The 12176-nt window shown below is 43.0% G+C and overlaps 1 protein-coding gene across 7 annotated transcripts in view; it reads left to right on the top strand.

The window, feature by feature from the left end:
- The window catches only part of RBM5 (RNA binding motif protein 5), a 32937-nt gene continuing 28210 nt past the window's right edge, over positions 7450-12176 (top strand). For 3 of the 7 annotated variants that reach the window (XR_002337531.1, XR_002337528.1, XR_002337530.1), the window contains exons 1-4: positions 7644-7764; positions 9051-9120; positions 10911-11076; positions 11811-11966. Coding sequence is in view for 1 of the 7 variants with exons in the window: in XM_005669588.3 (XP_005669645.1) it covers positions 9104-9120; positions 10911-11076; positions 11811-11966 (339 nt within the window). In the remaining 6 variants the exon portion in view is untranslated. Of the gene's footprint in view, positions 7765-9050; positions 9121-10910; positions 11077-11810; positions 11967-12176 lie in introns of all 7 variants that reach the window. The other 4 variants (XM_005669588.3, XR_002337527.1, XR_002337529.1 and 1 more) reach the window with 4 other exon arrangements.

Here is a 12176-nt window from a genome sequence, read left to right on the forward strand (position 1 = left end):
CTATGAGATCCTAGGAACTTCTATATGCTGTGGGAGCGACCCTTAAAAAAAAAAAAAAAAAGTCCCTATGCATAAGGCAGGACCAAGGAGGTTTCTACAAAAACCGAGTGAAGGTCTTGGCATTTTGGATGAGCATTGAGGAATGGGAGAGGTTAGGAGAGGTGGGAGTATACCAAGGAGAAAACATTTGTAGCAGGATTTCCTGCTATGGCACAGTGGGTTAAGGATCTAACTTCAGTGACTTGGATTGCTGCAGAGACACAGGTTTAATTCCCAACCTGGCACAGTGGGTTAAAGGATCCAGGGTTACCTCAGCAGTGGTATAGTTTACAGCCGTGGCTCATATTCCATCCCTGGCCTGGGAACTTTCAAATGCCACAAGTGCAGCCAAAACAAAAAAAAAAACCCAAACATTTCTAGCAACAGGAACAGTAAATATGAATTTAAATTGTTTGCCATGCTGTGTCCAAATATAATCCCTTTCTCTTGGACTTTAATATTATTACTTAGCCCTACAAAAGGGAAAACAAACAGTAAAACATTGGCTTAGGGTAGAGTTTCCACTTGTAGCACAGTGGGGTCGGCAACATCTTGGGAACACTGTGACACAGGTTCAATCACTGGCTCAGCACAGTAGTTTAAGGCTGGGCATGGCCACAGCTGCCACTTAAGTCACAGCTGCTGCTTAGATCTGATCCCTGACCGAGAAACTATGCTACAGGGCAGCAAAAAAAAAAAAAAAAAAAAAAAGCAATATTGGCTTAGGGATCCAGGGCTCCTAGTTCTGGGCCTTACAACCACTAGTGCAGCATTTCAGAAGATAGGCCATTTGAATCTTCCAACCCCCAATGGATATACTCCAAGAGCCTTTCTGTTCTAACTCATGGTCTACCGATACAAATATGGTATATATTTCATTACTCTCTGACTTTCACTGAGTAGGTCAACACTTTTTGGAAGCTGGTCCAAATTTGTTCTGAACTGGCCAGACTAGATTTTCCTTCTATTTTGTGTCATCCTGTTGGGCCTAGCCTGAGCTGTGGAACACATCCTATGCTTCACTGTTGAAGAGTCCTGTAAAGGCTATTTGGTTGACACAGGTTAATGTCTGCCCAATAGAATCCCCATCAGTTTATGAAGTGTTCATTTTCTAGTGTTTTTAGAGCCTACTTTGTCACTGGGGCCATAGCAAGATGAGTGTTGGTCTCTGTGCCCATGGAATGCATACGCCCAGGGGCAGATGAACTTTGAAAAATTTCTGATGTGATGAGAAATGCAAGGGGGAAGTACAGCATGCTACTGGGATGGTATGACATGGACTTAAATTCTCATTTGGTGGTAGCACCTTCTCTGAAGTTTGGGCCATTGCCTAGTTTTATATTGTCTTCTGGTTTTATTTTGCCACTTTGGTGGGGATTTTGCCATTGGAAATAAGGTCTAAATATTTCATAACATGAGTTCCCTGGTAGCCTAGTTGTTTAGGATCCAGCATTGTCACTGCTGGTGGGTTTGATCTCTGGCCTGGGAACTTCTGCATGTGGGCGTGGCCAAAAAATATTTCATGCATTTTAAAAGCAGTACTTTGGGTATTGATGAAAGTACGAATGAGTGTGAAAAGTTTGTTACCCTATGATGTCCCTGGGAGATTCCCTGAGGCCTCTGATCAGAATGCCAGCTATATAAAGGCAGAGATCTTGGATAATTTTCTTCATTGCTGTATCTATCCTTAGGGCCTGGCCCAGGGCCAAACACAGTAGGCACTCAATAAACTAATGAATAATGCAGAGCTCATAGGTCTATGGTAGATACTGTTGAATTAAATTTTGATTGCATATCTCTCTCAGTTCATCAAACCCCATCTCTGACAAAATAAATTATTTTAGTTTCTTGGTATAGGCCAGAAAATCCTATACTAAGGCCCTGTAAGTCTTTTTACTAATTCTGAATAGCAGTTCCCAGTCTGGGATGAAAACATGTGAACTAGTTTTTTTTTTTTTTTTTTTTTTTTTTTTTTGCCAAGTGGTGGGAAATTAAGAAAAAAAGAAAAGGTAAAAGACAAAGATCATTTCATTAGAAGAACTTTTTTTAATATCAATAAAGTAGGAAAGGCAAGCTTAAAGGACTATTTATTAAACATTTGTGGCTTGGGAGTTTCCTTTCATGGCTCAGCGGCTAACAAACCCAACTAGGATCCATGAGGATGCGGGTTTGTGATCCCTGGTCTCGCTCAGTGGGTTAAGGATCCGGTGTTGCCCTGAGCTGTGGTGTAGGTGTCAGATGCAGCTCGGATCCTGCTTTGCTGTGGCTGTGGTGTAGGCCAGCAGCTGTAGCTCCCATTCGACCCTTAGCCTGGGAACTTCCATATGCTGTGGGTGTGGCCCTAAAATGCAAAAAAAAAAAAATGTGGCTTTATTTAACACAAAAACCAACTCATTCGTTTGTCTTTGTTTTCCTTACTTAGCTGGGGCCTTGTTAAGCTTTTCCAGGCCCATATCAGCTGCCAGATAGCCCTTTAGAAGCACAGCTCTGGAGCTCAATAGGGCAACGTCCACAGAGAAAGTTAGCTGTCAGAGGAGTTTGAGGATGGCATTTGCCTCTGGATGGAATACATCTTTTTTCCTAGATACCTCATTTAAATATTTAAGAATGATTTTGTACTATTTATGAGTAGCCGTGATGAATTTTATGACTAGTGACGAGCCCAGCCCATCAAGTACCTGAGGGATGCTCAGAAGTGCTTGTTGAATTTTGGAAATGAGGCAGACTTTTAATAGCCATTAAGCCTAGCAGGTTCTGGATCCTTGGCATGTGCACCATCCATTGCAGGGTTTGCAATGATCCCATCTATATTTAACTTTCTTTTTTTTGGTTGCGCCCACAGCATATGGAATTTCCTGGGCCAGGGAATCAGAGCCAAATCCTTAATCCACTATGCCACAGTAGGAACATTCCTTCCCAGGGTCACATACATTTAAATTTTTCTGTGTGGTTTTTTTTTTTTTTTTTTGGTCTTTTGTTTTTTTAGGGTGCACCTGCAGCATATGGAAGTTCCCAGGCTAGGGGTCAAATTGGAGCTATAGCTGCTGGCCTACACCACAGCCGCAGCAATGCCAGATCAAGCCGTGTCTGTAACCTACACCACAACTCATGGCAACGCTGGTTCCTTAACCTGGGATGGAACCTGAGTCCTCATGGATACTAGTTGGGTTCCTTACTGCTGAGCCATGACAGGGACTCCAATTACTTCATTCTGATGATAAAAGTTATATATATAATATATACATATTATATTTGTATACATACATATACACTCCCCCCATAAGTTCAATACTATATATAGACATACATACATACATGAATATGAAAATGTAGAAATATACATGTATGTGTGTGTAGGTAATGCTATGGTCTGAATGCTTGTATTCCCCTGACCCCTGTCCACTACCAAATTCATATGTTGACATCCTCACCCCCAAAGGTAATGGTAGTAGGTGAAAGCTTTGGCATGTTATTAGGTCATGAAGATGGAGCTGTAATAAATGAAATTAGTGCTCTTATAAAAGATCACACAGAACTCCCTTGAGGCTTTCACCATGTGAAGATAGAACAGGAAGTTTGCAACTCGGAAGAGAACACTCACTCAACCATGCTGGCACCTTGATCTTGGCCTTCCCAGGCTCCAGAACAGGTAAGAAAAAATTTACTGTTTATAAGCCACCCAGTCAGTGGTATTTTGTTAATACCAGCCCAAACAGACATGACAAACAGGAAGATAGAAACAGAGAGGGGAAGAGGAGAGAAAGAAAAGTTAACCCATTATTCCAAAATCCAGAGATTTTTACCTTTCTATCTATCGCTATGTTTTTAATTATCCAAAGAGTTTGCAGAGTCAGTCATTTAATGCCTTTGATATAGATGAAGATAAGCCATAGTTAGAATGCGTTTAAAGATGTTTCCCGGGAAAAAGATTGTCCAGTATATCTGAAGTTTCTGGTTTGAAATCTCTGACATCCTGGAGTTCCCGTCATGGCGCAGTGGTTAACAAATCTGACTAGGAACCATGAGATTGCGGGTTCGGTCCCTGCCCTTGCTCAGTGGGTTAATGATCCGGCGTTGCCGAAAGCTATGGTGTAGGTTGCAGACATGGCTCGGATCCCGAGTTGCTGTGGCTCTGGCGTAGGCTGGCAGCTACAGCTCCCAATTAGACCCCTAGCCTGGGAATCTCCATATGCTGCAGGAGCAGCCCAAGAAATGGCAAAAATACAAAAAAAAAAAAAAAAAAGAAATCTCTGACATCCTTTTCTTTGTCTTTTTGTCTTTTTTTTTTTTTTTTTTTTTTTTTTTTGCCCTTTCTAGGGCCGCTCTCACAGCAAATGGAGATTCTCAGGCTAGAGGTCTAATGGGGAGCTGTAGCCACTGGTCTACGCCACAGCCACAGCAACACCAGATCCAAGCTGTGTCTGCGACCTACACCACAGCTCACAGCAACACTGAATTCTTAACCCACTGAGTGAGGCCAGGGATTGAACCCTCTACCTCCTGGTTCCTAGTCAGATTCGTTAACCACTGAGCCACGATAGGAACTCCCTCTTTAACATCCTTCTACTTATTCATGAAAGATTTCTTATCCAGAAAGAGTAATGTGGGTGTGGTTTTCCATAACTATCTTCCTCTACCTTGTCATGATTTAATTTTTCAATCTATGTAATGTGTCATGAAAAATCGTTTCCGCTAAAACTATATAAATAATGACAATGGGGGGTTTCCGTTGTGGTGCAGCAGAAACTAATCCGACTAGGAACCATGAGGTTTCGGATTCCATCCGTGGCCTTGCTCAGTGGGTTAAGGATTCAGCGTTTCCGTCAGCTGTGGTGTAGGTCGCAGATGTGGCTAGGATCTGGTGTTGCTGTGGCTGTGGTGTTGGCTGGCAGCTGTAGCTCTGATTAGACCCCTAGCCTGGGAACCTCCATATGTGGCAGGTGCGGCCCTGAAAAGACAAAAAGACAAAATAATAATAATAATAATGACAATGGGCAAGTTTGCTAACTGGATGCATAGGAATACCACCTTTTCACTGATGAGTCAGGGTCCAAAATCTCTCTCTGAGTTCCCACTGTGGTTCAGTGGGTTAGTATCCATGAGGATGGGGGTTCGATCCCTGGTGGTTTATAGCTCATGCAGATGTGAAGATGCAGTTCAGATCCTGCCTTGCTGTGGCTGTGGTGTAGGCCAGCAGCTGCAGTTCCAACTCAGCCCCTCGTCTGGGAACTTCATATGCCACAGGTGCAGCCCTGAAAAGAAAAAAAATTAAATTTAAAATGGGAATAATAACATACACCTTGCAAACCGATTGTGATGATTGGATTAGGTGCAGGTTGAATCACGTAAAACTGAAAAAGAGGAGTTCCTGCTGTGGCGCAATAGAATTGGTGGCGTCTCTGGAGCACTGGAACAAAGGTTAGATCCCCAACCCAGCACAGTGGTTTAAGGATCCAGTGTTGCCACAGCTGTCACAACAGCAGCTTGGATCTGATCCCCAGCCTGGGAACTCCATATGCCTCATAGTGGCCAAAGAGGAAAAAAAAAGAAAAAAAATCTCTCAGGAGTTCCTATAGTGGCTCAGTGGTTAACAAACCTGACTAGGAACCATGAGGTTTTGGGTTTGATCCCTGGCCTCGCTCAGTGGGTTAAGGATCCGGCATTGCTGTGAACTGTAGTGTAGGTCGCAGATGTGGCTCAGATCCCACATGGCTGTGGCTGTGGCTGTGGCCAGGAGCTGTAGCTCCCATTAGACCTCTAGCCTGGGAACTTCCATATGCCACGGGTTTGGCCCTAAAAAGACAAAAAAAAAAAGAAGACCTCTTGGGGTGGGGGGTGGGGAACAGGAGTTCCAGTGTTGTCACTGCTGTGTCTTGGGTCACAGCCCTTGCATGAGTTTGGTCCCTGGCTTGGGAACTTCTGCATGTCAAGTTTGCCCCACCCCTACCTCCCAAAAAGGACAGTGATAGTGGCTTTGACTAGGTGAAGAGTAGTTGAGGCAGGTAGAAGTGGTCAGGTCCAAGATATATTTTAAAGGTACAGTCCACAGGATTTGCTGACCAATTGGGTGCAAGGAAAAAGGAGTCATGGATGACTCTAAGGTTTTTGTCCTGAGTAACTGGAAGCAGGGAATTGCCACTCACAGTCCAGGGAAGGCTGTGAAGGAGACAAGGTTGGTTTTGGCTGTTAACTTCGAGATGCTCTTAGAAAGAAGACCAAGCAGGAGTTCCCGGTGTGGTGCAGTGGTTAATGAATCCAACTAGGAACCATGAGGTTGCAGGTTCCATCCCTGGCCTTGCTCAGTGGGTTAAGAATCTAGTGTTGCAGTGAGCTGTGGTGTAGGTTGCAGATGCGGCTCAGATCCCACGTTGCTGTAGGCGGGTGGCCATAGCTCCTATTAGACCCCTAGCCTGGGAACTGCCATATGCTGCAGGAGCAGCCCTAGAAAAGGAAAAAGACAAAAAAAAAAAGAAAAAGAAAAAGAAAGAAAGAAAAAAGGAAGGCCAAGTAATAACTCTTAAAATAACCCTGGTATATAACTTCCCTGAGCCCTTGCCTTAGACTAATATTAATGGAATGATATTCTGGACTGCCTTCAAGAATAGTCTTCAGGAGTTCCCGTTGTGGTGCAGCGGAAAGGAATCTGATTAGGAACCATGAGATTTCCGGTCCCATCCCTGGCCTAGCTCAGTGGATTAAGGATCCCGAGTTGCCCTGAGCTGAGGCCTAAGTCGCAGAAGCAGCTCAGATCTGGTGTTGCTATTGTAGGCCGGTGGGTACAGCTCTGATTAGACCCCTAGCCTGGGAACCTCCATATGCTGCGGGTGTGGCCCTTTAAAAGACCAAAAAAAAAAAAAAAAAAAAAAAAAAAAAAAAAGTCGTCTTGAATTTCCCGCGGGACTCAGTGGTAATGAACCCAATAGCATCCATGAGGATGCAGGTTCAATCCCTGGCGTTGCTCAGTGGGTTAAGGTCAGCAGGTTAAGCATATGTTGTCGCCTTGAACTGTGATGTAGGTCGCAGACGGGGGCTCGGATCCCACATTGCTGTGGCTGTGGGGTAGACCAGCAGCTGTAGCTCCGACTGGACCCCTAGCCTGGAAATTTCTCTATGATGCAGGGTGGGGTCCTAAAAAAGAAAAAAAAATCTTAATTTCCATAAACCTCAATTTCCTCACTTGTAAATGGGTTTAATACTCACTTCCTAGGTCATTAAAATAAAAATATATTATTTGTAAAGGTTGTGGCCCAATAATCTAATCTACTTTTCAATGATGCAATAGGCAATCAACCTATGTTCCTTCTCTTAAAGCCAGATTAATCGTGATGGTTTACATCCTATCAGTGAAAGCAAACTGTACTCTCTAAGACCTTTGTAGCCAAGGCAAATAATTACTTTGCCTAATAAAGGTGAGAGTTCTGCAAAAGACAGATTGAGGACTTGGCGGTGGTTTTGAAGAAAGAGAAATACGCAGGAAATTGACACTGGGCGTAGTTAAGTGACAGGCTGCCCTAGCGACCACACTTCCCAGCAGCCCTCGCTCAGCCAAAAACCTTCTGGATTGGACTTCTCCTTAGGAGGCGGGGGAGGAGGGGAAGGGATAGGCGCGAGGTACTGTGGGTAGGAGACGGCCTTCGACGGAGGCGCCATTTTGTGAAGCGGTGGACCCTGCTGCAAATCTGGAGCATAAAACCGCTACTGCTGCTACTTCTGTCTTTCTTGGGGGTAAGTGCGGCATCCACCCGTAATGACTGGAAGTTTCTGCTCTTGGGGTAGACTCTGTAGAGCCTTCCTGTCAGCCGCGGGCGGCGGCCCATCAGCCCCAGCCAGATCTCCCGAAGGGCTACCAGAGGCTTTGGAGGGCCGCGCCCCTCCTCGCCACCAGCGTTGTCAACTTTCAGAGGGCGTTCTGCCGCCCAGTTCGAGGCCCGCTTCTTTCGGGCTTTGAGTGTACCCCTACCGGGACGTGTTTCTGACTCCCCAGCTGAACTGAATCGTCGTCTGTTTCGGGTACTTCTCAGGGGCGCCCTGGTAGTCTCCAGCCGCCATCGCCCCGCAGCTTCGGTGAAAGCTGTTAGGTGAAGGCTGATCTTCGGGCTGGGAATCTCTTGGGGGAAGGCGCGTGTGCAGGCAGGAAGAGAAAGCAGGACGCCTGAGTCGGTCTCGCAGGCCGTGGCGCCGCCATCTCAGCCGCGACACCCCACGGAGGTGGGTCCGGGCACTGCCCAGGCGATCAGGGGCTGCATCAGAGATTATACCCAATGCCTTGTTTCTCCCAGATGGTTCTTTTCCATTTATTAATTCAGCAGATGTTCTTTGAACAGGCGCCAGGGACGGCTGTAACTAGTTTCTCGGACCTTACACACATCGAACGCCGTCTAGCTGTGTGATGTTGTATCACTCCCTGTGCGCCGCGGGGCCAGGCTGGCAGCCTCTGGGGTGGTTATTGTTACCTAGGAATTAAGTCATGTCGAGGTTTGCTCTTGTCTGATTGAAACAGCTTTGGACCAGCCGTTGCGTTATAAATGGAGTAGATTTCAGTCAGCTCAGCATCGGGTTTCTGAAAGATTTTAAGTTTTTTATCAGTAATTTTTAAACTTCATTTTGCTCCTTTTATTAATAAAGATACTTTGATTAATGTTTTAACTACCCGGTTGGAGTTGCCTTGATCCAGAACACAGAGAGCTGATTGCAGCTGTGCCCTTTTTGCATTGTAATCCTAGAGTAGGAGCAGGAAATGAATCTTCTGCTTGCATCATTTTATGGGTTTGTTATGAATATGGAATGTGATATTTTAAAGTATATTTAATCTTTTTATGCTCACTGTTAACAAAACTTTAGCTTGATTTTAATGTTGACAGTTTGTTCCCACCTCCCTCCCCACCCCCAACCTTAAATAATTACTGGTAAGGGTTTGATGACATTCCAATCTCAGTAGTGTCCCAGTTTATGGAACAGTTGACTTAAGTAATCTCTCAGATTTGCAGCAACCAATCTTTCTTGTCTCCTAGAAAAAACAAAATTTGAACCTTTTGGAGCAGTGTGCTAGATCTTCAGTAGGACAATGGGTTCAGACAAACGGTAAGTTATTACTGTACATGCCTTTGATCTCAACATTTCAGTAGGGACTGAAATATTTGTTAAAAATTGTTTATCAAACAAATATTTGAGTGTCTTTTGTGTCAGGCATTGCTGTGAGCATTTTCATACTTGCTCTCACAAGCACACAGTTTAATTAGAGATTAAAATACTGAGTGAACTGTGCTGTGACAAAAGAAGTTGAGGGTGCTGTTAGAACACTTAGGGAAAATTTCCTGGAGAAAGTATTCTCAATGGTGATGACTGAAGGGTAACAAAGAACTGGGCAAAGAAGGGCAGGGTGAAGTAGTCACTGAGGGTTCCCAGTGTGGGTAACGGCCAATGGTAGAAGCTAGGAGATCATACATTCTGGCACTTTGCACAGTACCTAGCTGTAGAAAGCAATCAGTGACTGCCAGTTTTCACCTCCATGATAAGATGGTCCAGATTATAGAGCTGAGAAGCTTTGGACCATGGATTACATTTTTAAAAAGAAAGAAAAACTGCTAAAGAATTAGTAGAAAATTAAGATGAGAGCATTAGGCTGCTGTGTCATCTGTAGATTCTCTCACTCAAAGCTCAAAGCATTTGATTTAAACACACAACCTTTACTTATTCAGCCAGCTACCTTCTTAATATTGAGTTCAGTCCCAGTGAGCGATCAAATTGATGGTCCATTGAGACTCAGGAAAATGTTCATGGCATATGATATCATTGTTTTAATGCTTTGTCAGTAGTTGGTGGTTCCAAATAAATTTAACATTTCCGTTTTAGGGTCTTTTAGCCACATATTGCATATGATGGAATTGTCCTAGACTACTTGTTTCATTCATTTCTTTTTATTAAATGTGTTTACTCTAAATGAGGCCTTTATAAAAAGCCTTTCCCTTGTCTTTCTAACACAGTAGTTTTATGAACCTGGTAAGCAATTTATTAAAGAACTATTTATATCTGTGGTCAAATGAAATTAGGCTTCTTGTTATTATATTTTTCTGTGAGGCCCAGTGCTGCCCAGTAACCAAAAATAAATCAGCTGTTGTGGGGAAAAATATTCTCTGATGGTGCTAGTTATGTCTAACAGATGAACTTGGTTAACTGCCTAATGGGAAACAACACTTAATCATCCAGGTTGTTGGTCCATTTCTCAGTAGTGAGATATCCTTCAGAATGGACAAGTCAGGACATGTTCTTTGAAATTGAGTGAAATGCTAATACAACTGACCTTTAAAATAGATTTGAATTGTGCGGGTCCAATTATTTATTGAGTTTTCTTCAATAAATATAGTACCACACGATCCATGGTTATTTGAATGTGGATGCAAAACAGCATGCACAGAGGGCTGACCCTGAGACTTGAGCGTTCATGGGTTTTGGAATCTGCAGTGGGTCCTGGAACCAATCTATACTGAGAAATAACTGTAATTGCGCTCTTCTTGGATTGATCACTAGGATCTGAAATAAGGGATGAAAGGAGTGATATGGACCACAGGCTTGGGGGGAAGGCGGGAGGAACTTAGCCTAACTCTCTCAAAAGTATTAGACCCAAATATTTGATAGCTGAATTTTTAGATTTAGTATGAATTCCTGAAAACTACCTGTGCATTGAAGGATATAGATGTTTTCCCAACGGTTGTCTTTGTAAATTGGAATTCGGTGAAAATTTTTAAGAGATACATTGAACTATTTGGATATCTTATAAACTGAGATGCGGGGTGTATGTTTTTCAAACTTATTTTCTAAAGGGACAAAATGTGATATACTTGAGAGTAAATGAAAATTATTTCCCCTGACAGAGTGAGTAGAACAGAGCGCAGTGGAAGGTATGGTTCCATCATAGACAGGGATGACCGTGATGAGCGTGAATCCAGAAGCAGGCGGAGGGACTCAGATTATAAAAGATCTAGTGATGATCGGAGGGGTGATCGATACGATGACTACCGAGACTATGACAGTCCAGAGGTGAGTGACCAGCAACTCTTTATGGAGTTGTTAGAGTTATGAACTATAAATTGTTAGAATTATGCACAGAAGCTCCAAGATTCTTGAAATAAGACCAGATGTGGAAATCTCTCAAATGTAATATTATATTCAAATTCTTTATTATTCTAAAATCTGTTTGACTTGATTATAACCCTCAAAGACAGACTGAGCCCTGTAGTAGTAGAAGACTGGCTAGGGTTGACATAGGGCTCACCATGCATCAGGCACTCTTTTGAGCACTTGACTTAGATGAACTCATTCAGGTCTCATTACAACATTATAAGGTAGATGTTATTCCCATTTTTAAAATGAGGCAGTTGGGGCATAATTATATACCATCCCTGTGCCTCAGACGTGATTCTAAAAGTTGTAGTTTAACATCATAACATACTTTGTTCAGAAGTAATTGTGGTGCCCACATAATCTTGCACTTTTTTTTTCTTTTCCCATTCAAATAGTCTTATTATAGCAAGTAATACTGTTTGTGTGTTCATATATGGTGAGTTGTTGAACTATTCTCCCTGAACTAAATGATTGTTGCCAGGTTTAGGGATTTCTGGTTTTGTTTTTTTGCTGTTTTAGAAAACATCATCATGGAGTTCTTAAATTATCTCTGTTCCTAAAGATAAATACCTGAGAGTGCAGGGACTGAATCAAAGGATATAAGTAAGCCTGGTGTGATTTGAATTATAATTTTGTTTATTGTAAATCAGAGAGAACGTGAAAGAAGGAACAGTGACCGATCTGAAGATGGCTACCATTCAGATGGTGACTATGGCGAGCATGACTATAGGCATGACATCAGTGATGAGAGGGAGAGCAAGACCATCATGCTTCGCGGCCTTCCTATCACCATCACGGAGAGCGATGTAAGGGGAACCAACAGTTCTAATGAGTCATCTAGTAGGCACAACAAAGTTTGAGCCTCTTTCATTATTTTCTTGTGTTATTTTATCTCAAGCTACTGTCTAGTTTCTATATTTAGGGTGGAGTTCTCTTACCTTGGTTCATAATTAAATTACCATTTATATTTAGGCTTTGAAGGTCAGTGTAGAGGTTTTCAGAAGTTCCTTAACTAC

The sequence above is a fragment of the Sus scrofa genome, chromosome 13 (assembly GCF_000003025.6).
Source record: "Sus scrofa isolate TJ Tabasco breed Duroc chromosome 13, Sscrofa11.1, whole genome shotgun sequence".
Lineage (NCBI taxonomy): Eukaryota > Metazoa > Chordata > Mammalia > Artiodactyla > Suidae > Sus > Sus scrofa.